Source organism: Labrus mixtus, chromosome 13 (assembly GCF_963584025.1).
Source record: "Labrus mixtus chromosome 13, fLabMix1.1, whole genome shotgun sequence".
In the NCBI taxonomy this organism is placed as follows: Eukaryota; Metazoa; Chordata; class Actinopteri; order Labriformes; family Labridae; genus Labrus; species Labrus mixtus.
The window spans coordinates 2,838,331-2,864,514 of record NC_083624.1 but is presented as its reverse complement, the minus strand read 5'-3'; the positions used below and the strand labels follow the sequence as shown (position 1 = coordinate 2,864,514).

The 26,184-nt window shown below is 39.5% G+C and overlaps 1 protein-coding gene across 1 annotated transcript in view; it reads right to left on the bottom strand.

The window, feature by feature from the left end:
* Positions 1–952: 952 nt before the first annotated feature.
* cerkl (ceramide kinase-like) overlaps positions 953–26,184 on the bottom strand; it is a 32,626-nt gene continuing 7,394 nt past the window's right edge. The window contains exons 3-14 of the mRNA XM_061053141.1: positions 25,865–26,095; positions 15,750–15,878; positions 14,122–14,185; positions 10,885–11,015; positions 10,693–10,767; positions 6,669–6,846; positions 5,511–5,576; positions 4,934–4,959; positions 4,734–4,842; positions 4,522–4,618; positions 2,508–2,704; positions 953–1,532 (exon numbers count right to left, since the gene is read on the bottom strand). Coding sequence (XP_060909124.1) covers positions 1,454–1,532; positions 2,508–2,704; positions 4,522–4,618; positions 4,734–4,842; positions 4,934–4,959; positions 5,511–5,576; positions 6,669–6,846; positions 10,693–10,767; positions 10,885–11,015; positions 14,122–14,185; positions 15,750–15,878; positions 25,865–26,095 — 1,382 coding nt within the window. The 3' untranslated portion in view covers positions 953–1,453. The remainder of the gene's footprint in view (positions 1,533–2,507; positions 2,705–4,521; positions 4,619–4,733; positions 4,843–4,933; positions 4,960–5,510; positions 5,577–6,668; positions 6,847–10,692; positions 10,768–10,884; positions 11,016–14,121; positions 14,186–15,749; positions 15,879–25,864; positions 26,096–26,184) is intronic.

Sequence of the window (26,184 nt, the reverse complement as noted above, 5' to 3'; positions counted from 1 at the left end):
AAGTAAAACTTGAGGTAGAGTTTGTGACGGAGATCCCTTTTCTAACTGGTTTTGAAATAGACTGAAAGTACTTGTGCCTCTATATGACCGACAAAAGCAAGCAAGACCGTAATCAACGAGACTGATTCTTTCTGGAGTGTAATTTGTAATGCCTGCAATAATGCAAGGGAGAAGGTGTGTGATGAGACGGTTTACAGCTCTCTGATGAAACACCACAGCAAATGATGTTAATGAGTGAATACACTACCCATGCATGTACAGGACAAGAGATCAGATGTACTACTTTGTCCAACAGGGGCTCCAAAAATGACACAAACAAAAAGTTCCCCACAGGAGCTTTAATTTGAAGGTGAAGTGGTCCTAAATGTTCCTGAGCTAACAGCCTGAGATCGCGGTGAGAAATGTTTTTGGTAAACGGACAGAACACACAGCCAGCAACAAACTGAGTCACAGGGTTAAAAGATGGAAGACTACTTGAAAATTAGAAAATGTTGAAGATATCTAATTCACTCAAAGCTTAGTTTAATGTTTCAGTTTGTTGCAGATGTAGACATTTAAAAACAGCTGCTATGCTTCCTTCTGTTTATGTATTTTGTACAAATGCACAACACACAGATGTTTTTTTTTTTTTATATTTTAATTAATGAGTTTGTCATTTTGTTTATGTGAAGATATTCTGCACTGGAGAGTCTCACTGCTTTTATCAACACTTTCCATTAAAATGAAGGATTTTCTATTTAAACAGTTTGAACTTGCCTCTTTTTTTTTTTTACTGGTATTAGTTTCTCTCATAATTAGAAATAAAATGAGGTCATATTTAAAACGCTCTTTGGACTCATTGACTCAGTCCAACACACAAACACCTATAAAACAATCAATACAATCTTTGTTGGGGCTTTGTTGAAGTTAACTCCTTTTTCTTACCATGTTTGAGTCAATCCACATTTTTAAAAAAAAGTCCCATATTTAAGTTTGGACTCATCATAATAATAATAATAGAAAAGTATTTGCTCACTGCCAAAGCAACAGGAAAACAGAATAAAAAGTTTCAGTTAAAAAAAATAGGCAAATAAAAGGTAAAAATGTAAACATTAATTTGATTAGAAAACCTTTCTCCTTATTGTTTAAGTCCAGAGGTGATAAACTTACATCTTCAAAAAGCACAGGTAGTGAAAGTTAGCTTATGGGTAACTTGATATGTTATTAAATCTGCAGTTGTCAATAAAAAAAAATCGATTTATGAAGCTTTAATGTCATGATCAGAAAGCTGTGAGAATCTGTCTCTAATCTGTTTTTGCTGCTTTGAAAGAAGCCTTAGTACAAGTTCATGTTGTAGCGTTTACAGTAATGACCTGAAGAGGGCAGTGTCAAATCATTTGTGGTCACCAAGGTGATGTGTCTTGTTTGTAACAAACATACAAACAAACACACAGGAGCAAATCCTCTGCTGGACTCAGATGCAGCTGCAGGAAACAGTGGACTCCGCCTCGTCCACCTCCTCCCCGTACAGAGTGATGAGCTGAGGGTGGACCCTGAACAACACACACACACATTCAGGTTTTCATCACTTCAGAGGACATCACTTTGGATTGAGTAATTTCCTGAAGACACAAACTAATCCCCTAACAGTTCTTTCAACACCTCTAACCCTCACCTTACCCTGACTTTAAAGCAAGTCTTCACCCTAACATTTAATGATAAACTTGACTTCATTAATACGTGTCCCCACAATGTCAGTTTGTGAACAGTGACCCCAAAAACAAGTGAATAGATGTTATACATGTCCACACCCAGGCCAGAGAAAGTTGTGGCTTTAACAAATAGGACTATATAAAAAGTAGATTTAGCAAAGCAGATCCAAAATACGTCCAAATATGGTCACTTCTGGTTCCAAAGAACTAAGATGGCGGTTGCTGAAGTGCCAAACTTTTTTAAATTTGCGATGAAAGAATGAAAATCAAAAGTTAATCACAATTCATTTCATTTTTATTCACATGTTTGATATGCATTTATTTTGCATTTCAATTACGTTTTTTTAATGCTTTTATTTTGTAATTTTGTACTTTCTTAAGCTAAGGGTACTTTACTTCCTGTTTCAATACGTCCCTGCTTTTATTTTGAAAGAGATAAAATAATAAGAGATTAAATAACATTAACTTAACCACAGAATAAAGGAACATGTTGCAGATCAAAAAGTAAATGAAAACAGCTTAAGAGGATGGAAGAAAAGTGAAATGTGTGATATATCTAGGTGGATATGACTTCTGAATCGTCAGCTGAGCCATCTGGGAGTTTTTTTTCTTTCTTTTTTTTACAAAATGAGCCATTCAAAGGCACAGAGTTTCATTCTTTTCCATCACTGTGACTACTGGAAATCCTTCAGGGATAATAAACATTTCTATCCAATATAAATATATATGAAATATTTCAATATCTGCTGCATTTTCCATTTCACTGTGTGTAATAACACCGTGCAGATTCATTCAATCTATAAGAGAGTATCAGACCTGATGAGCACTTCGTTAGCGATCTCCACTAGCTCTCCGTCGATGTTCCACGGAAAGGCAGCTCCCTCTGATTGGATGATGGGCGACGTTCTGGAGTCTCCCTCTTCCTCGCTCTCCTCCTCCGACCAGCCAATCTTGGACCGTGGGCGGATCCTTACCGCTGACACATCATGAGTTTCCACGAAGGAGAAGCTGAACTGCAGACAGGAAATTAGAACAGATGGACCGACAAACTGATCAGGAGAAATCAAACAGAGTGTGTGTGTGTGTGTGTGTGTGTGTGTGTGTGTGTGTGTGTGTTCGTGTCCTGGCATGTTAATGGTCAGCTGACAGGAACAAAAAAGCTCTGATCCTCTTTAAACAGCTTGTTAATCTGGAACAGTGACTCAGTTTACTGTCCCTTGTGTAGCATCGTGAAACTCTAACAGGGGGCAGCAAAGACCAACAGACGGACCGACGGACAGACAGACAATATGTCACTTTCCAGTTCTTAGAAATTAGGATTATTTTAAAATAGAGGAAATGATAAAGAAGATAATCAAAAAGAACAAAATCGAGTGTTTTCTCAGTATATTCTCACAGAGGGCTGTAGAAACATTTTAAAGAGAAGAAGGTTTCTTTGAAAGTTTGTCTTTTGGAACAAAACTTCTGCTTTGTTATACCTCCCTTTTGTTGGATCTTATTATTTAAAAAAAATTAATTTCTACACAAAAATAAATAAATGAAAAAAAGCAGGATGGATGTTCCATACATTTTTGATCTTTCATCTGAAAATGCAGTTACACTTGAAGTATTTCTATACAAACATCCACTGACAGGACTGACTCAGGTGAGGCTCACTGTCCACAGTGTGTTGTCATGGATCACCAGGATCTCGTTGTGCTTGACGCTGAGCTGTCAGTCCTAAAGTCAGTGTGAAGGCTAACAGGATGTAGGTCAGTGAGTAAACAGCCCGTTTCCAATGCAGGACAGTGAACGACGAGCCAACAGTATATTTAGTAAGTAGGTTAGTGTGCAGTCTCTGAGGCCAGGCCGGTCCAGACCAGGCCGTGCTGAACCAGGCTAATCTACTCACCAACTAGTTTGTTTATTTGGTACATGAGGAGGAGACAGCGAGATCAGGATTGAAACACGTCTCCAGCTTACGGAGATAAATAAAACACAGCCCGTACTGGATCTGGATCAGCAAAATACCCCGAATCATTAAGCTCTGACTTTAAAATGTATTCTTGGGGCGCAGTTAGACTAGTGGTTAGTGCGTGTGCGGCATGTACAGAGGCTGTGGTCCTCCAAGCGGGCGGCCTGGGTTCAAGTCCGACCTGTGGGCCCTTTTCCTGCATGTCATTCCCCACTCTCTCTCTCTGATTATAACTTCTGTCCTATCTCTAAACAAGGGCATAAAAAGCCCAAAAATAAACCTTGTTTTAATTTATTATTCTTTAACCTGAAATGAGATAATCTGTGAGTAAAAGCAGCATCAATTACATTTGGTAAAACTAGCTTGTGCATGTGATCAGCCCTGAAGAGTATTTGGAGGAGGTAGCAGATGCAACGCATAAAAAAAAAACTGTTTTTGAGTTATGCTGCTCATAAATATATTATTGCTCTGCCATTTAAGACTGCCCGTCATCTCAGCCAGGAAAGGGTGATTTAAGGATTTTATTATCAACTTTACATTAAGCAACTGAGCAGATCTTGTACCCAATGTGCAGGTGTTACACTCCACACGGCTGTCTCAGGTTCAAGTCCAGCCCTCAACATTTGCTGCTTGTCTTTCCCGTACTGTCTCTCTCCCTCTCAATGTTTCCTGTCCCATCAATAAATGAGTTGAACAGCCCAACAAATCTTGTTTAAGGTAAATTAATGGGATTCAATAAATTGTTTTTCTACTGGATTTCAATTCCACATAAACCTATCAAACCCCGAATCCAAAAGAACGTTGCATTTAAGAGCTGATTTTGTCCCCTGACGTAGTGTCATACTTGGTGTGATGTTTTGTGACAGCTGCTCTCACCTGTCCGCTGGAGCTGTTGTATCTCTTCAGGTGTTTGATGAACTCTGACCTGGAAGTGTTTCCCACTGCGATCAATGAGGCGCTACCATTTGAGACCCTTTCAACAAACAGGAAGTGAAAGAGAAACACAATGTCATGACCGGCAGTGCGGTGCATTCAAGGTCACAGCAAAGCTTACCTTTAACGTTCTGCTCATCATACACAACATGTACCTGCTGTTAGGAGCCAGTCCTTGAGGTACATGCGGACTCAGACAGGGGATGGACATGATGCCGATGCTGATATACAGGCCCTGATTGGTTGTCCAGGACTCCTCCCCCTCTACACAGAGAGTAAGACAGTAAACCAAAAATGAATGCAAAGACAGAAATCTGACCACGACTGTGTAAAGACTGACAACTGCTGGTCTCACCTGAGTCCGGGCCCTGGTCCTGGTCTCTGAACGGGAGGACAGAAATACATTTTTAGAACAATGTTTGCTGTTTTCACACTTGTTTTCTCAGAAAAAAACAATCAATGTGTACTTAGGTTTTTTTTTAGTTTATGTTCAAATAAAATATAGATTTTCTTTAAAACAATTATTTTAAAACTTGACTAGATGTCAAGTGTTGGACTTGTGTTTTTGTTTTGTTTTTGGTATAGAAAAGTAAGTAAATAAATGTTATCTTTAGTATAGCAGCTTTCACAGAGCTAGGTTAAAAAAATTACAATACAAATAACAATACACTGTTTATTTACTGCTTCACATCAGATGTTCAAAGCTGAGCTGTTGGAGGGAGTTAACCACAATTTTTGATTGAATAAAAAAGTGGTCAACAACAATGTTGCTTAAGTAGAAGGGCTCAGCGCCTGAAGCCCGACCCCGGTTACAAACCACCCACTGCAGCTGGTTTGAACAATGTTTCTTTTTGTCTAAAGACAGACTACATTTTCTACACACAAGACAGTCCATGTGTTTGTGTGTTTGTGTGTTTGTGCATGATTCTCACAGATGATCAATCAAATTCTTGTTTGATGTCTTCGCTGGTAAAAAAGACAGCTGACAGTCCTCTGGTCTGCAAGAGAGAAAAACAAAGGAGGGACTAGGGTCAGTTTGCAGCTATGCTAGCAGCTTAGTAAGGTTATGATCAGGCACAGTGCTGCTTTAAGCTAACATGCTACAGATTTAGCACATATGATGTTTATAGCATCTTAGTTTAGATTATTAGCATGCAAAAAATTGTTTAATAGCAAAAGAAGAATGGGTGGTAAAGAGTAAACATGTGGGTGACTCTAAAGGAAAGCATAGTACAGTTTCAAAAGTACAATCAGTTTACTGCACATATTGCAGAAGTTTACTTTTTCTTTAAATTTTATTTTATTTTATTTACCATTTTGTACCTTTTGCACAATTTAGAATTTATTACTGTAAATATTATTTATCTTATTTTACCTCATTTTATTTTACCTTATTTTATTTTATTTTATTTTATCTTATTTTATCTATTTTACCTTATTTTATTTTATCTATTTTATTTTATTTTATCTATTTTACCTTATTTTATTTTACCTTATTTTATTTTATTTTACCTTATTTTATTTTATTTTATCTATTTTATTTTATTTTATCTATTTTACCTTATTTTATTTTATTTTATTTTATCTATTTTATTTTATTTTATCTATTTTACCTTATTTTATTTTATTTTACCTTATTTTATTTTATTTTATTTTATCTATTTTACCTTATTTTATTTTATCTATTTTACCTTATTTTATTTTATCTTATTTTGGTTGTATTGCACCGTGGGACGGAGACAAACGCAATTTCGATTCCACTGTATGTCTGGCATATTTTGAAATTGACAATAAAGTTGACTTTGACTTTGATAGAGGATCAGATTATGAGAAAATTAGCATTGTTGCAAGACATGGATGTAATATAACAAAATACAGCAGCACATTTACATTGGTATTAAACTCCATTTCTTCAGCCATTGTGCGAGAAGCATGGCAAGATCTCTCTTAATTTTGTATGTTTTTGGTCAAAAAATATCTAAAAAGCTTGAATTAATATTTGTTCTGACAGAGCTTCAAATCTGAACGATGTATGAAGAAAAGAAAGATAAACTCTCCCTAAATTGTGTGTGTATTTGTGAGTGTGTTACCTCAGCCTTGCCAGAGTCTTCACCAAAGCGTACTCCCGTCGCCTTCCTGATGGCATCCACCTCTTCTTCTCTGCCCTTGCTAAGCTCCGCCCACCAAAACCAAACATGGCAGAGAACCCGAAACACACCAACTGACCGAGAGACGTGAAGCTGCACATGTCCACCTGCTGTTTGTGACCTGCACACAGACAGAGGGAGAGCTTTAATACACTGATGATTTTTATTTGGATACTATCAGGAGGAGAAGCGGTCTTACAGTGAGAAGGTCATTCATATTCATGAGAAGCAGGACTCCAAATATGAGCGACAGAAAGAGGTCAGGAGTGTGTATGTGTGTGAACATCTACAAACTTCAGGGAAATCACATCACAGTAGAGTGACCACTCTCTGGTTGTCGTTGCTCCAGTTTGACCAGTTTCAAAGGCAGCAGAATTTAGAGGATTTTAAAGCAGATTTAGGACAAATTTGTGTCTCAGTGTCTGTTAATAATTTTTCCAAAGCAGTGATGATGAAGCAATGATTCTCACATAACAACTTTAGATTTGGTTGGAGATATTGATTGGCTATATGATATGCAAGGTAAGGATCATGTGACCAATAGAGGCAAGTGAGGGCCTTGTTAGGGTGTACGACATGAAGGAACATTTTGGAAAACTGGACCCTACTTTACTTTTTTTTTTTACAGCTTTCAATGCAAACCACAAGTCTTTTTCTTTCTTTCTTTTTTTACTGTGTGGCATCCAGGAAATATTTCAACTACTCTTGTCTTTAAATGCAGCTGAATCCCAGAAATAACTGAAATTGGATAATTAACGTAATGAATCGTATTCACCAGCACTACCATTCAATAATCACACACACACACACACACACACACACACACACACACACACACACACACACACACACACACACACACACACACACACACACACACACACACACACACACACACACACACACACACACACACACACACATACACACACACACACACACAAGCACACAAGCACACACACACACCCCCACCCTGCCATCTGGCCAAATACCTGCTGTAACCTACTGAACTGCAGTCTCAGTACCTGTCTGCCTGACGGCTTGTCTCTCTCTCTCTCTCTCTGTGGATGAATCTTATTTCCTCACCATATGGCGTGTTGTCAGTGTGTGTGTGTGTGCGTGTGTGTGTGTGTGTGTGTGTGTGTGTGTGTGTGTGTCTCAGCCTTAATCCTGGATGGTCAGCCTCACAGCCAGTGGGTCAGTGTGATCAAACCTGCAGCGCTTCTTAAAGGTGCAGTCATAATTTAAATCTTGACAATATCAGAAGTTCTGTTTAAAAAGAAACTTTATAACCTTTAAACCTGGCATGTTTGATTATCCTCACTGTATTCTCTGACACATCAGTTACAGTCGGGGAGAAACACACTCAGTCCATTGGAAACACAACACAGTAATGAATCGCTGCAGCACACACTTGAGTTCAAAGGAGAGATAATAATTATCTCTAATGATAATTTATTAAGAGATAATAAAGTAAATACAGTGTGAATATGAAAATGCTGAAAGTAAACTACAGAAGTAAACTAAAGTTATTACTGACTTCAAAACAATGCATTAGCCTGGCTTTGTTTTGCAGTTACTAGTTTTTAAGATTTTATTTTTGGGGCATTTTTGTGCCTTTATTGTAGTAAGAGCACAGTGGATAGAGTCAGAAATCAGGGAGAGAGAGAGAGAGAGAGAGAGAGTGGGGAATGACATGCGGGAAAGGAGCCACAGGTTGGACTCGAACCCGGGCCGCCCGCCTGGAGGACCACAGCCTCCATACATGGGGTGCGCGCACCACCCAATGCGCCACCAGCGCCCCAATCACAGCATAACTAAATCTGTAATAGAAACTGAAACATGCAGACAACAGCCCAACACAGGCTTCATCAGGAGTAAAAAATAATGTTGGTCACAGATGTCAGACCAAATAGTCGTGGATGTAATAATGTTGGCTAAACTGCAATGGACTATGGCAGAAGGGTTTTCTAAATTAATTCATTTTAGATACCATGTGTTTAAAACTGTACAAACTAAGAATGTTTTATTTTTTGGGTCCCTTTACATCTTGACAGCAATGAATGAATGAAATGTTCCTGAAAATAAAATGTTGTTCATGGATGTGAACTGATCTAAAATGAGCCTGTCCAAGCATTTTGATTCTGATCAAGAACTATACTTGGAAGGTTAAAACGATTGGACCTGCCTACCTGAGCACACTCTGTCGGTGCATTCAGTGAGTGTGAGTTAGATCTTCCCAAATCTGCATCTACCAGGCACATTGCTATAAAATGGCAAAAGGAATATAAATAATCCTAGCTAAGGTGCTTGAGCAGGTAAATATTCTTAGGTGTTTTCATAAAGAAAATAATGTACTAAACACCTTCATTGAGTTAATTTGTCTGTTAAATTAGGACACTGGAGCTTCTGAAGGACAGTTCAGGTATGTCATTAAAACATCTTAACTCACCTGTAGTGACCTCTGTGGGAACAGCTTCCCACCTGAGAACTCTAACTGTTTTCTATTGTTCAGGAATTAGTCTAATTTGTACCATCTGTCATACACACACAGCTTCCAGTGTTAATTCATATTAATGAACCACTGTCTCACCACAACCTGTCATTCATAAACATCGGCCTGCCCTGCTAAAAGCTGATTGGTTAGGAGGTTTACCCGAGAGCGATGCAAGGGGGGCGGGGCCACGGTGGGCGGAGAAAACCTGTGATTTAGAGTGAAACCGATCCTGCTGTTAGACATCTGTCCACTCCTCCCTCAGGAGTCCTCTCGCACCGTCTGCTTCACTCAGACTGAAGCTTTGTTTTTATTCAAACAGTCTGAGTGACCACCAGCCAATCACACATCAAAGCTGACCTGCAAAACAAGCTCCTGATTGGCTCTCCGGCAAATCCTCAGAGTAAATAAGACGACAACAACAAAAGGGAGCTAACTCTACACAGTCAGTAGAAGGAATCAACTCGGATAAAATGAACTTACAGTAGAGGCATCCTATTGGGCAGAGAAAAATTTAGACAATATCGAAGTACCAACACTCAAGTTCATCTAATGGCCACTAGGGACTGGATCCAAAGGGAGTCACTATCCATAGACGGCTGTAATAAAATGCCTTTATTTCCAGTAGAAATAATCACGTGAACAAAATAGTACCCAATTATTTTTTAGCTCTTTTTGAGATTTTTTCATGAAAATATTGATCTTATAATATTAGTAGGGCTACATTTAAATGAACTGACGGCCCTTCTTAGAAATCTGTGTGCCATTTCATTTATATGATAGCATTGGCATTAATAAGCAGGTTTCAGTGTCTTGCTTTACCTCGGTAATACATCAACATATTTGGTATTTTAGCAGAGCAGACTTGTGGTTTGCTTTTTCCTAGCAAAGAAGAGCGCTTTAACTTTCATGTTAAAGAAGATTTGTTTCATTGCACGCTCCCCAATTTCACATGTTCCAGAGGCTCTCTTACTCTTTTTGCACCGATGTGAAAACAACTTTCTTCAGATTCTATGAGATTCATAACACCAAGTAGTTGAGTAGTCCGCAAACCAATGGGTGAAGTTTTATCAGTTCATCCTCTCAGTATTTACAGTCTTAGGTGTAGCACAGGTCGAGCCGATTAAAGTAATAATAAGAGGGAGAAGCCATCCAGGACAACAAAGTAGAACCACCTCAGGACAAGATGAAAACATTTCAGACCAGGTAGAACCCACCACATTTATTCCATTTCATTTTTCTTATGCTCTGCTTCAATTTATGTTAATTGTTACCAGTGTTGTGTGCTGTGTTTGTTCAGTACATCACGTTATACTGAGCTGTGTGTCTCTTTTGCACGATTGCTCAAGGCAAATTTTCCCTTTAAGAGTCACAGTTACCTAATCTTACTGAACCACAGAGCGCGTTTTTTTTTTGTGAGACTAAAGATCCAGGACGATGTTCCTGAAGACATAAATTACATGATCAACATACCCAGGATGATGTGCAGGGCTGCAGTGACCGGATCTCTGACTCCATGAACAGAACAGGAAACCACGTCTGTAGAGCCTGTAAAGACAAACAGACATTTAATACAACATCACACTCTTCAGGGTAAAAAAAAAAACAAACAGTATATTTGTTTTTTTTGGTCTATAGTTTATGTTTAAGTGTCTTCTTACTCACCAGCGGGAATGATTCCAAGTGGCAGCACTTGTTTCACTGGTTTCTCAGGAGAACCAGCATCCAGCTGAGCTCTGAGGACCATAGCGTGACAGAGCTCGGCTACCGAACCGTCCCCTCCAACACACACCACGCTGATAGAAAGGTGGAGACAAGAGAGTGTAAGGACTGTTACACAGGTAGAAGGAAGTATGAATGTCTTTTGTATCTCAAGTTATTAAGTACACTATTCTCACTATTCTTTAAATGATATCCTGCAGTAAACAACAATAGAAGTGCTTCATTTGCCGCCTTGAACAGATATCCCAAAGCACAAAGCCATCCAGCAGGGGGCATGACTCCTCCACAGGACCGTGACCTGACCGTGTGTATCACACCTCAGTACATTTAGGGACACAACCAAAACGTGTCTGCAGCAAGAAAGTTTGTGAAACAATGAAAACAGATGAATTGGAAAGTCTCCTTACATTTTGTAGTCCTGCAAACATAGAAATCCTGATTTTAAATCTAAAAACTGAACCAATTTTAGATTGTGTTTTAAAAAGAAACTCAAGATGTTAATGTAATGTAAAGTTTCATAAAATATTGCTTTGCTAGTATAACACGGCAATGGAAATCTTGTTAATCATACACAGACCCAATTATAGATGACTTAAACTTAACAATAAAAATACTGTGACTTTCTTTTACTTTGAAACACAGAAAGCAAGCAGGACATTTAATAAGTCTACAAAAAAGGCGGGATAATCTCTTATTTTCTTGAGTAAAAAGAAAGAACGGCAGAAATAATACAAACATGTGTAACTGCAGTTTTTGTAAAGGTTTAAAAAGAATCAACAACTGCTGGGAAGTATCGCTTCCATTGAGACGATTTCCTCTGTAGTGTTTCTTTGAAAATAGTGATCAATTTAATACGTGATAGTCGATATAATATATGACTTGACACGGCTTTTTGAATACTCCTAAAAGTAAAAGGTTGTACCGGTAATAGGGGCGAGGTCTCTTAGGGTTTAACTAGAAATGATAAAGAAGCCCTGTAAACTGCTGGTAACAGATTGTTGACCAAAAATACAAAAACAGAAGAAAACATTGAACTCTTGTTTATATCTACAGGAGGGCATCTGCTTTTTTCAACATCTAAATGTTACTCTCATTGTATATTATATTATATACTTGGATTTCCCTTGGGATCAATAAAGTATCTATCTATCTATCTATCTATCTTTGTATTTAGTGGCATGTTGAGGCGGACTTCTTGTGTGTAAATGTTGTTATTGTGTTGTTTGTTTTTTAAAAGTTCAGTAAAAGAGCCAGAGTTTCGTATTTTTGTATGTGCAGTAAATGCAAGGCTAACAGACTCCGCCCCCCTTCCCCCTCCTCCTGAGTATGGGATTACCTGCGGCTCCCGTCACCACAGCGACTGCCAGCCTAATTGGCAAATGTAGGTTTCAACCAAATCCACACCAGAAACAGCCTTACACACTCACACACACAACCACTAGCTTAGCAACGTTGGCTAATCTTCTCTAAGCACATTAAGCTTTATGACGGCTGAGCACAAAAGCAGCTTACGCACACGCACACGCACACGCACACACACACACACACACACACACACACACACACACGCAATCATAGATATTGATGAAAAGGTGATCAATTGTTCTTTCATAGTTTTAGCTCTTAATGTTATATTATTTTGCTTCAGTAGCACAGATGATTATTATTACCCTTAGCTTAGTTAACAGTTTGTGTATATTTTTAGTTACACTGTGTGTGTGTGTGTGTGTGTGTGTGTGTGTGTGAGTGCCGTAATCAGTCTAGGTCAGTGTGTTTGTGTGTTTTTGTGTCAGTCTCTGACAGTAAACTGTTATCTAATTATTGGGTTCAGCGGGTCGTACGGGGACGATGTCATGTTTCTTATTAACTAATTAACTTTGAAGTAAACATTATTTATATGTATTTATTTAAATGTAAACTCTGAGAATTTAGTTTGTATGTTTTGAAAGCTTTAACAAAAAATGACTTGTTTTTTTAACATCCTCTGAACGGATAATTAATGATGAAGATGCTTCCTCTTAGAATGAGCCGTGTTAGCGTTAGCCTCAGTCTTTGAGCACAGTGTGAAACTTTAGAGTTTGATTCTAGTCTTTGCTTGTTTCTGCTCTTCTTAAATGTAATCAGTTTCACCTTATGGACATTTTCAAATTGTACTTTGACTCTAAGAATCTACTCTTATTGTATGGGCGGTTCTAGGCGGGGGCCAACAGGGGCCAGTTCCCCTGTAACACCGAGCTTGGTCCCCCCTGTGGCCACCTTACTGTACACAGTATTTGACCCAACAACCGGACTCACAATCTAGTATTAAATACTGTTACAGAAAGAAATATAAATCATGGTATTTAATGATGTGTGCTATTTTTGGCATAATATATGTTAAAGCAATCATCTTTGTCTATTTTTCACCTGGGTTTAATGTTCCCCTCTGACAAAACAACTGGCCCCAGTTTGGCCCCCTCAGTAAAAGTGGTCTAGAACCGGCTCTGCCTCATTGAAAGGGTTTATGTTTTTTTATGCCAAGCTTAATTTCCTTTTAAATTTAAATTTTCCAAATTGGTCCATGAAATTATCATTCTCACTGGGAACATGTTTAATTTTTTCCTTGTATTTTGCTAATTATTCTTGTGATTCTTGTTTTTTTTTGGTTTTCCTTAAAGTTGCTTTGGAAATCGACTCGCTGTCATTGTGATTTTATTTAATAAAAAGGTTGATGAAAACGACACTTGTAAAAACGTTAAAACATCAGCCACAGACAGAGTTGTCAACCAACACCTGTAGATACAGTGAACTCAATTAGCTTGCCAGTGAGTTAAAAATCTCTCATCCTGAAAAGGCACTGTGACCTTCTTATAATATAGGATCAATATTTAAGTTTCTGCTGTTTCTTCCAATGCAAAAACTTTATGCACTAAATAGCAGCTTACAGTCAAGCTGTGTGATGAAATATCAGGTGACCTGTGCACAGAATATTGAGTCTACGAGCTCTGAAACTTATACACATTATCTAACTAACAAGGAGGAAACTGGTAATATTAGATAAATACCATTTTGCCAAGAAAATGTCAGTATTAATTCATTTATGCCAGGAAATTATAATTGTCTTGGAAGAAATGAAGCATTTTCACAACCAGGTAATTCATAGAGGAGAGAAAGAGAGACGAGGGATGATCAACAACTAACCCATCGAATTCATCCAGCTTGCATTCCTTCATCACTGAGAGAGCGTAACCCTTCCTCTCGGTCACTGGAGAGAGAGACAGGCAGAGAGAGTTTGAAACATAAGAGAGAGATACAGGACGAGAAAGAGAGAGTGAGACAGAAGGAGAGAGAGGGAAACAGATGGAGAGACATTGAGATGGACAGAGATGGACTTCATGCTTGTGTGTGTGTGTGTGTGTGTGTGTGTGTGTGTGTGTGGTCGCATGTACACAAGTGTGTGTTCAAGGCTGCCAAAAAAAAAGTGGGACAACGGATATCACACCATCTGCTTAGAGGAGGAGAGGAGAAAATATGAGGAGGAATAGAGAAAGAGAAGGAGAGGAAACCAGGAGAAATGTGGAGAAAAGGAGAGGAACTGTGCTGCAAACAAAAGGTGTGTAAAACATGAAGAACAGCAGATAGACATCAAACTGAGTTTTAACATATAATCACGCTTTATTTAATGATCACTCATCACATTTCATATTTAATTGCGGCTGCAAAGTGGTGGAGTGGTTAGCGCTGTCACCTCCCAGTAAGAAGGTTTTTTTGGTGCAAACAGTTTTCATGGTTCCCCTGTGCATGCATCGGTTCTCTCTGGGTACCCCGGCTTCCTCCCACAGGAAGTCATGCTCGTTATATGGTCACTCTGAATTGCTTGTAGGTATGAGTGTTAATGTTTCTGTCTCTACAAGTCAGCCCTGTGATTGGCTGGCGACAAGTCCAGGGTGTTTCCCCGACTCTCACCCAATGCTGGGATAGGCTACCCCCCCCCCCCCGTGACCCCGAACAGGACAGGCGGAATAGATAATGAATGGATGAATATTGTTATTGCAAAATTGAAGAATGTAACTAATCACACTGCATATTTTCCTCATACCGTGCAGAACTAGTCGGTGTATGTTTGTGTGAGTCAAAAACTTTTTAAAGGCATCACAGTGAAAAGAGGAGAGGAGAGGAGAGGAGAGGGGAGGAGAGGAGAGGAGAGGAGAGGAGAGGAGAGAAGAGGAGAGGAGAGGAGAGGAGAGGAGAGGAGAGAAGAGGGGAGGAGAGGAGAGAAGAGGAGAGGAGAGGAGAGGGGAGGAGAGAAGAGGGGAGGAGAGAAGAGAAGAGAAGAGAAGAGAAGAGAAGAGGAGAGGAGAGGAGAGGAGAGGAGAGGAGAGGAGAGAAGAGGAGAGGAGAGGGGAGGAGAGGAGAGGGGAGGAGAGAAGAGGGGAGGAGAGAAGAGGGGAGGAGAGGGGAGGAGAGGAGAGGAGAGGAGAGGAGAGGAGAGGGGAGGCGAGGGGAGGAGAGAAGAGGGGAGGAGAGGAGGATGTCTCCATGTCACAACAGATGGGCTAAGCTCCACCCCCTGTATCAGTATCAGGTTACCTAGCAACCAGAGACTGCCATTAACACTGACCTTTGGACCTCCTTTACTCTCACTCACACACACACAGATTTCACCTTGTCTCCTGCTCCGACAAATAATTTAAACACAAAACACGAGTTATAAAATCATGTAAAATCTTCAGACGCCCCGCCCACTTAGTCAATGTTTATCACTTGTGTTTTTTTTTTTTTTTTAATAAACTTGATTAATAAAATAATAAACAAGTGGATGAACTGACCAGTGATGTCAGTGCGGACGTCGGCCATCTTGAAGAGAGGAGCCACGTGTTCTCTGTAGATGTGAACTGATTCCTTCCTGTGGCTGCTGGGGTTGATGAAGACCTTCACATACCTGGGACGACTGAACCCTGCATATAAAAAAACAAAAACAAACTTTACAGGTTAAAAAAGGTAATGTTCTGAAGTCAAAATAGCTTAACGCATCTGAACTCATCAGTCAATCCAGCATTCTGGTTTAGTATTTGTATTCCTTTATATATTGCTATGAAAGTTGTACCGACATTCATGTTTCCCAGAGGATGAATCGTATTTATTTAACCGAGACCCAAACTCGCATTTCAAGCAATTCAAACAAAACTGAACAGATAAAATGTGTTTGTAACTGTAAGAGTAAACACCAGTTTACTGATGTGATTATTCATAAAATCATTTTACATCACCAATCTAGGCATGCACAGTATGAGAAAAATATGTGATGCATAATCAAGTGTATTCAAAATTGCATAAGTGTGTGCAAATGTGCAATAACTCAACAAAAATCAAAGAGTGCACATCAGCTTTGAATCACAGTGTCCACCTGTTTTCTGATCTTAATGTTCGATACAATACCTGTGGTTGCAACAATTTCCTCCTGAACAAATTCAGGCTTTTGCTATGTGTTTATTGAAATTGCAACTTATTGCACAGTGTGTGTGTGTGTGTGTGTGTGTGTGTTTGAACGGTATTGACTTCAAACTACAGACACACTTACACTCACACTGACCCCCTGTACAGCTCATCATTAGGCAGATTTAGAGACCGCATTATAAATCCCCATAGACCAGCACAGATCAATATACACACACACACCGGTTCCATTATCCAGCTCATTACTATAATCTGCTCCCAAAAGGCCATGACCTCGCCCTGTTAATGACCCCACACACACACACACACACACACACGCAGGGCACCACCTCCTGCCTTCACCCCACAGCTCTGAACTGCTTTTTTAGGCGTTCCTGTGAGGAGAAACCCAAAAGACTGCCACCCCTCTTCTCTCTACAGGACTCTTTTATTTACCAGAAGTGCCGGTGCCCCGAAAAATATTCTCAACAGCCTGCATGATTTGATGATATTTGAATTTCCCTCAGCATCAATAAAATATCTATCTATCTATCTAATACATGAATTTAACATCCTGGTTTCTGAATGTAAGTCCTTGAGAATGTTAAAAGGGACACACAGCTGCCCTCTGCTAAAGGACCCGGGAGAATACTGGGAGAAATGGTCATAACGGGGCCTTACAATGAGATGTAGGACAAAAACACTGAGGGTCAAGGTGACACTACGATGTGCGATGGCAAGAATCTGACTAAACAATACGATGGAGTGGTTACAGTTTAATATTTTGCAGAACTGTAATCAAGAAACAAAAAGTCAATATTTTTATTGTGGAAAGTAAAGACAAAAAATACTTATTGCACAAAACAGATGTAAATAAGTTCAAGTCATTCATTCATTTCAGAGAACGGGGGTCAGCAAGTAAATTGACTTACTTTTTCCTTTATTGACTCAAACTGTCATAGTATTAAAAAAACTAAAACTACATGCATAATTCAGATGAATACATGTTTTTTTTCCACTTAGAGCATGGGGTATGAATTTGTATTTCCCACAGTCTCTCTGATAACTCAACCACGACGTTTTGTGCGATTTCAGAAAGGAATTTATAATTGTACTTATCATTAAAAATCTTAGTGGTAAATCCATACATGGGTTCACAGTTTCACAAAAAGAAACATCACAATGCTGACATGATGCGTCTTTTTTAAGACTGCATTACCCCTCTTTAACAAGGCAGGTCCTTGAATGTCAGATTAAGAGTTTCTAAACTCAGGTAATTAAAGGTTTAATTTCCATCACAATACCAAAAAAAAAAAAAAACAGAAATTATGCAACTCAGACAGGTGATGATAACTGAAGTGACAATTTAACACCCAAAGAAAAAACAGCACAAAGTCAGGGTTGTTTTTTCTTCTGTGGTTTGTTGAGTTACTGTAATGAATTACTGTAAATAAGGTGGAAAAGGGAAACCATAGAGCACCTGTCCTGGCTGTTAATTATTCATAGAGATGATCATCTATTTTAGCTGACCTGCGATGTAACAATCAGCCACAAAGTTTAGTTCATTACCTACACAATCTCTCACTCTCTCTCTCTCTGTCAATATGGCATGTAACCTTTTTAAAATTAATAAAAATAGCAGGACACATTAACGCCTCATTCTTATATTGATATTGAAAACACTTTTTTATCAGAAGAATCAGTCTATTCTTTCTATTCGTTCATGGTTGCCTTAAAAGGAGCTTCTCCCGCCCGTGGCCTCTTTCCCGCATGTCATTCCCCTCTCTCTCTCTCCCTGATTTCCGACTCTGTCCACTGTCCTATCTCTCCATTAAAAGGCACAAAAAGCCCAAAAATAAATATTTAAAAAAAAAAAAAAAAGGAGCTTCTCCACCTGCCTGCTAACCTAACTACCTGATTCATGAATGATCAATGCCCTCTATATTAATCTCAGACACACACACGGTCACATAGGTCATCATGTCATTCCATTTGATGATATTTGTCTGAGTAGACAGGTAGACGTAGAGAGATCGAGTATCATGAGATCATCTCCCAGCCTTCCAGCTGCAGGTTGCTTTGGCGCTGCTAAAATGTTACCATGGTAAACAATCCCAGTGTTGTAAAGGAGAAGTGTTGAGTTTCCGATAGAGGACTGAGCTGCTGAATATTGTTGACCAAAAGAGATTGTTTTAAGGTGGAGGCTCCATCCGAGGACAGGGGCGGTAGTAATCAATGAAAGGCTTTAAACGTCCAGAATAATCGGATCCTAATGAGTGATGTGATCTGAAGAGCTTTAGAGACGTTTTGAAGTCCACTCTGAGTGTAAAAACTAAAAAGTAACACAAGTATTCTGGAAATCCCTGAAGCTGTTGGAACAAACATATCAGAGCAGATCCAGTCAGGTCACCTTGCCCCATGATGTATCTGCCTGTATTTATGCAAAAATGCTGGTTTGTTTACTTTTCTTTGAGACAGTGGCTGGCTCAACATGTAATAATGGTTATTGTAGTGGCTCTGTTGGAGTAGAGGTTGCTGCATGTGTGCTTTGGTCCTCCAGGAAGATGGCCCAGGTTCACGTCTGACCCGTGGCTCCTTTCCTGTGTGTCTTTACCCCTTTTCTCTCTACCTGATTTCTGACCTCGTCTCTAGATGAAAGCATAAAAAGCCCAAAAGTTATCGTATGGGCATCGTATTTCACTGCATCGCATCGCAGAGAATCCTATGGTATAAGTCATCCTTTGGTGACCTAAAATGTGTGCAAAAAATGTCATGCTTATCTAGAAGACAACTCTTGAACTTGAGATATTTTACTTCTTTTCAACATTTAATGGAAAACGTTAACCTACTCTAAAGGCTCACTATGCGATTTTCAGAGCAGAATTCTGTCAAAAACAAATTCTGTCTTCAGACACACCTCCTTCATCCCTCAGCTCCCCCCTCCCCTCCTGTCTCCAAACTTCCCCCGCCCCTCCCAGCCTTTTTCACTAGAGGGCTTCTATTCTGTTAGTGAGAGAGAGCTGCAGACGAGTGCAAATAAACATGTGAAAACAAGATTCAAGTAATCATATGCATCTCAAGTTGACAAGGCTGTTATACGTTTGTCTTTTTAGGTCTGAGAGAATCTTTTCTTGGGTTTGGAAACTCTGTTGGTTCTCCTTCACACTTTGTTATAATGCCTCTAGACACAGTTTAGGGTATATTAATTTTTGCTGCATTAATATTATACCTGTACAGATAAACTGAAAGTGACCGAGTTGCTAGGTTACATAAGACCAAAATACAAGGTGTGTCAGGGGCTTCGACCTCCTTCATGTTAATTGGGCAGGTGGCGGTGGAGGTGGAGGTTGAGCCTGGAGAATAATGTGTGCTGTTGTACAATAAAGTTTGTTTCCGGACAAACTAATAAAGCCCTCAACTTAAATATGAAAGAGGGAGATAGAGAGGATGAAAGGATTCTCTCATGTCGTTACTATAGAAACACTCGCTGACTCCTCGGACACACAGGTTAATGTATAACGCACACCTGTGAGATTACAGAGTAAACAAAGCATTCGGTAAAACAAACATTTAACTGTTGTGTTGGTTATTACAGCCTTTGTCATTTTGCAGAGGTTGCCTCAGAATTATTTTCATGTTTTTTTAATTGGAGAATAGTACTTTACATTGGTGGACACTGGTTTGTGCTTGAAGGTAGATTTTAGGGCTCATGATGACTATTCAACGCACATGTTTATCTGCCTAACACTTACTGATTTCGAATTGGCAAACAAAAAAATTCTGTTAGCGAGCAAAAAAACTGACAGACATCGGATTGACGAGACAATTGAGCTGGGAGGAGTCACATCAACGGACTGAAGCTAGATCGGCTAGCGGCTGTCCCATGAGCTCCATGATCGTCAGCCTGTCAGTCTGTTGTGCTGTTAAACAACCCCAGTCAATCCATCCCGTCGTCTGACTGCATGTATGGAAACAGACTCTATACAGCATCACCGCTCGCCTTTTGTCACAGACGACCATTCAATCTCTGCACAGCGTTCTGCAGCTGCTTCGCACAGCAAACGGCACAGAATGACGCTCTGGAAACATAACGTTTCTGCTCTCTGCTCATTATTGTGCAGCTGAATGTTAGGACCTGGAGGTTAAGAAGTGGTCATGGTGTCTGCAGCGGCGAGGCTGCCCGCTCTGCAACACCGCAATTCACACAACAATACACTTTTCACGCTGACCTCTGGCTGGAAAATAGGCTTAATGTCCGCACGGCAGCAGAGCCACTGACTGTGTTTACCTTCCACACACACACACGCGCGCGCGCACACACACACACAGAGTCCTCTGTCGTGGTGTGTAAAGTCACAAAAGCCCTCACAGTTTGATGTGCGGTGTGACCATGCGAGCTGACACGACCTGTGAGCCATTCATGTGTGTGTGTGTGTGTGTGTGTGTGTGTGTGTATGAAGTTGTGACTTTGCTGCAGGGCCTCATGTGTAATCTGGTTTGATGGACAGACAGAAGGACAGACAGACAGGTGACCAGCGATAACATGTCAGACTGATGCCATGGTTACAGGACGACGGTAGCATATGCGAGTGACCTACTGACCTCCTCATTTATGTGTATCTTGTACAATTTTTGTGTGAACGCACATCATCGGACCAACAGAAAACCTGAATTGTAAAGTGTGTTTGGCTGAGTTAAATCCATACACCAAGCGCTCAAACATTTCTATTGTGAGTTAAGTGTCAGCCGGCACCGCCCACCACTGTGCACCTGGGAAACCAGCGTCTGGGAACCTCAGTCTGCAGCAACATCCATCCAGAACTTTATTTAAAAAATCCTGTCAGGAGTGAGTTGTGCTGCAAAAGGTACAAGTTACCCGTATTCACGCAATTTGATTTCTTTGTGGGAATAACGATGAAAAAAGGAACACTTAATGAAGTCTAACACAGAGTGAGATTTGTGTAAAGCTTTGGCCTGCTTACTATAAGCAAGAGGGAATTTTTTTTTTCTGCAAAAGCTGTAAAAACAACAACGCAACTGTGAATGTTGCATCAGCTTTATTTGTGTCACGTACCTGAAGTTATTATGTTTAAAATTTGCTCTTTCTTTTTTGGGTCTGTTAATTTTAATGTATTAAATGAATTTAAATAGTTTGTGAATCTTCTTGTGAACTTTCTTGTGTGCCGTCTTGACGGTTGTCCTTTGAGGTGTCTAATTTTTGTAAAATTTATTTCATGGTTTTGTAAGTACCTGCTTTGGGGTTATGAATGGATTTCAGCTATTGTGTATAGTTCAGCATATTTACTTTAACGTGTATTGCTAATAGGTTGATTCATGTGCGATGTACTAATTCAATCATTCAATTAATAAATTGTATTAATTTATAAAAACAATATCTGCCTCTTTAGCTGCTCAATGCTCCACTGTTTTACAGTCTAGCAGCTAAATGCATCTGTGTGCTGATTGGTGCTGTGTTAATAAATATTTTAGTTTAAAATGACAATCTGCTACAGCTGCAAATGACTGATGAGAGCGTTGGGAGTAAAGCCAGGCCAAAGGGTCAAAACAGAGGGCTGAAGGAACGTATAAAGAGGGGCATTTACAAGAGTTAGATCATCTATGATCTATTACTTATTTAACCTCATTCCCATTATATATAACACATTACATTCATTTTATCTTGAACATAAATTAATCAACTAGTGCAGCTCTAAATTTATCATTTTTACAAACAAAATTAATACATGCTATTCATTTATTTTTGACACTGAGAAATTGGTTAAAAATGTCAAGGCTATAGTTTTTCTAGTTTGATGTTACAGCTTTGGATTCAGACCTCTGAAATCAACTCCTTTCAAACACCTTTTGTGTGCCAGAACACTGATCGAGACTGTGTAGGACCCCGCTAAAGCTCTTGTGGCTGCATGAGAGAAAATCCCTGGAGCAAATTTGAAAACAGTGATGAAAAGTTTGAAACAAGAATAGTGTCAGCTCAGTTCGTCAGATATTAGCCGCGGCCTGCTCGCAGACTTTGGTTCTGCAAGCGCTGTAATGAAGTTCCGCCTTCATTACGCACCTCTACTTACGCACTACCTCTGTAACAGAGTAATATTGGTGTCCCACTGTGTAAATTCACACTGCATTAAGAACACCAAGAGAAGCACAAGTATGAGCACAAAGTGTGTGAGCACACAGCGGCGGTCCAAGTAGACACACACTCAGGCATGCACAGACACATAGCACTGTTCTGCCTCCAGGGCGCCGACGTTACATATTCCCAGCTCGATCCCCCATTATGTCTTTGTCACTACCTCCAACGGCGGATTGGAGGTGGAACGACTTTGTCCCATCATAACGCCACCATGCGTTACACGCTGCAAGGTGTGTCAGAGGGGTTGACCGCCTTTGTACCTAAGCAGGTGGAAGTGGAGGTTTGGGTGGGGTATGAATGTGTGCTACTGGACAATAAAATTTGTTTCCTGACAAACTAATAAAGCCCTTAACTTGAATATAACAAAGGGAAACAGAGAGGATCTCTCTTATATGGATACACTCGCTGACATTGGTGAACCCACTGTAACAACAGATTAATCCTCATGGCGCCTGAATCAAGTCCCTTTAGAGGTGGTTAGGAGGTAAGTCTGTCCACATTTGTACAGCCATGCCGTGTGTATCAGCTAAAGCTTCAAGTCTCTGCAGAGTGGATTTCATTCTGAACCAAAGTGAACTGGACACACGTGCATGTGTAGACAGTGTTCTAGCTAATCTCTCCTGCAGACAACATGATTCCACTGCTGACAGGATGTAACTGTGTGCTGCTGAATGTGTGTGTGTGTGTGTGTGTGTGTGTGTGTGTAATCTGTATCACTTTGTTCCGGTGGAATAATCAGATTAGCTCTTTTGTCTGATGTAACTGTGACTCACCTCATTAAACAGATTAACAAATGGACCGATAGAAAAAGAGAAAATTACCAGTAGAGCAGCTTGCACTATATCTCGCTTACAACTAGCTAACATGTCGTAAAGACTGATGTCAATGTACACCTAATTTATACAGTTTAGAGTTGTTTTGTCAGTGCACGCCATCCATAGACTGCAGAGAAGACGACTGTTTCATAAACCAGAATCTGCAGTGCTGAATGGTCATATATGCAAAGAGACATTTTTGTAAAATAAACGTACATTTCTTTACTTTATTCCAAATTACACAAGGTTGTGGAGTCTATCATGAATCCCTGGAGCACCGTTTTAGAAAACAGACCTGCAATGAGGGGTGATCATAGGAGGAAAACCAGCAGCTCTTTTTTTTCCAGTTATTGTCATGTAAAGATAAGCTACCAGGTAGATCTAGTTAGCAAGCAAAGGTACTACCATTAACTACCATGGGGTGGCTGTGGCCCAGTGGTAGAGTCAGCCAACTTTCAACTGGTTCTTTCTCCAACTACTGCAGTCACATTTTGAAGAGTCTTAATGCAAGACACTTAACCCCAAACTGCTCCCAGTGTTGGCCAGTGAATTATGTATGTATGTATGTACTTAGGACAAATGTTTTTTTTCTAAATTAAAGTTTAATATCGTAATACTGTAAAACGAAACCCCTTATGGCAACAACTATCATAAAAAAAGCACTTTTAAGATGACAGTTTGAAGGAAAATATCTAAAGCAAGAAGGCAAAGCTAAGCTAAATGCTATATAAGTATGCAGACAAGCTCAAAATGCCAACATGCTAATGTTAAGCAGGTATGTTAACTGTACCATTTTCACCATTTGTTGTTGATGTTGATACTGCAAGCAATGTTTCTCAAGAATTTAAACCTCATGGTGCAGCTAAAGCAAAAGTAATATGAGGTCCTGTATTTCTCAGTACGGTAATCAGAATGATGGGAAGTTTAATCTAAACAGTAAACTAAACAGTTACATTGTTTCACCTTAACCCGTTCGGCAATTTCATTGGTCTAATGAAAGCTTCATGCCGCCAAAAAACTGAGCACCGTCACATAATGTGTTTTTTGCTCAGTTTTTTGGCGGCACGAAGCTTGTGAAAGCGGGAAAAATCCATAAATTAGCCGCGTCAAGTAGCGGCTTATAGTCCGGAAATTACGGTAGTCTTATTCACACCAAGCTCCAACAAGTGAATCTTCTGTATCAGAATCTTTTCCTGCCCAATAAAGTTATTTATGTTCCCTGAGAGCATTTGGTTCTTAGATAAAAGAAACAAAATATCACCTTTGATTGAAATATGGGTAATTTCCTTGATTTCTTTATTCACATGCAAGCACACATTTTATACGGTTTGATATTCAAGATTTAATAACAGCTGTGATGTTCACAACTTTATCTTTATTGTTTATACCAGATCACTCGAGGGTTCATCGGTGTGAATACTTAACACTTAAAACTATTCATCACTCCATTCATCCTTCTTTCTATCTGATTGACAGGTGACCATCTACGTAACTTAGTAAGTTAGTGCTGATAATAACAGTATTACTCAGCAGTGTGTGTGTGTGTGTGTGTGTGTAATCATCTTACAGTGTGACGCTCATAAAATTACTGAGTCATGTTTCCAATGGATCTCAGCGTCTTATGTCACAGACAAATCCTACAATCAAACTGATAGAGACTCTGTGGACGGCGAAAGGAGGCTCCAAACTGGGTCAATAGTTAGAAATCTTGAGTTAAACAGATATCTCATATCCATCAAAACGCACAAACATGTTTGATTTTCTATACACCACTCAGTGTTTCAAATCATTCAGAATGAACTGCAGTACCACAGCCCAATTACAGCAAGAAAGCATGGCCATGTAATGATTGTAGGGGAAGCATATGGCACTTTTGCGTCTATAATATATGTTATCAAAAAGTGTTTTGTGTTGAAATGCTGTAAACAGTAAAAATGAAATCTTAAATTGCTTATAAATGTTAAAATATCAGTTAATAGATTTTCAGCTATTACAGTACTCCTGATTTTTACAAACACATCAGTCCATTGGAATGGTCTTTGACTCTGAATGTTAACTGAAAGAATATGGGAAACTTAAACGCTCAGTATTTAAATTCCCATGCCAGGCGGCTCTCAGTCAAGACACTAACAAAAGATTACATCGATGACATTCTGGATGGATCAAAGGTCAGGTTTATTTGTCTGTAAATATATTTAGGTTTCGTTGTCAAAGTTTTACATTTAACTTGGTTGGTATTTAATGTATCCAAACGTTTCCTTAATATTTAATTTATTTATTTTTTAAGAGCAATGTCATGATATTTTCAGGGCCAGTGATGTGTTCAAGAACTCTGATAGATAGTAACGGCTCTACCGGGTAAACTGTCCAACACTATTTCATCAAATTATTAACATTAAACTGTTCCCAACCTCTCTGGACACTACAGCTTTTGGAAATGTGTTGGAAAAGCAGTTTGACCCAACTTATTCAAATCAAAGACAGGTATTTTTTTTTTTTAAAGGAAATGTGCTACATGGTCATCTAAATGAGTGTGTGTTACCTGTGAGCAGCTCCTTCAGTTTGTTGTACCAGGTGTGAGTGTGTTCTGAAGAGCCATTGTGAAGGTGTAGCGTCTCCTCCTCCAGCCTCCTCCCGTTCCTCTTGGCGCAGAAGAGAGCCACGCCGAGGACCGGTCCCCCTGACTCCTTTCCTGCAGCTCGCCGCCGTTTCACCTTCACTGCAAACACATCCTCCAGCAGCACCAGACCTGGCTGTTGCACACACGCCTCACCTAGAGAGAGAGGGGGGGGGGGGTTTAACACGCAGAAACTGTACACAACACACATCTGACTTTAACAAAAATGTATGTTTTAGGATTAA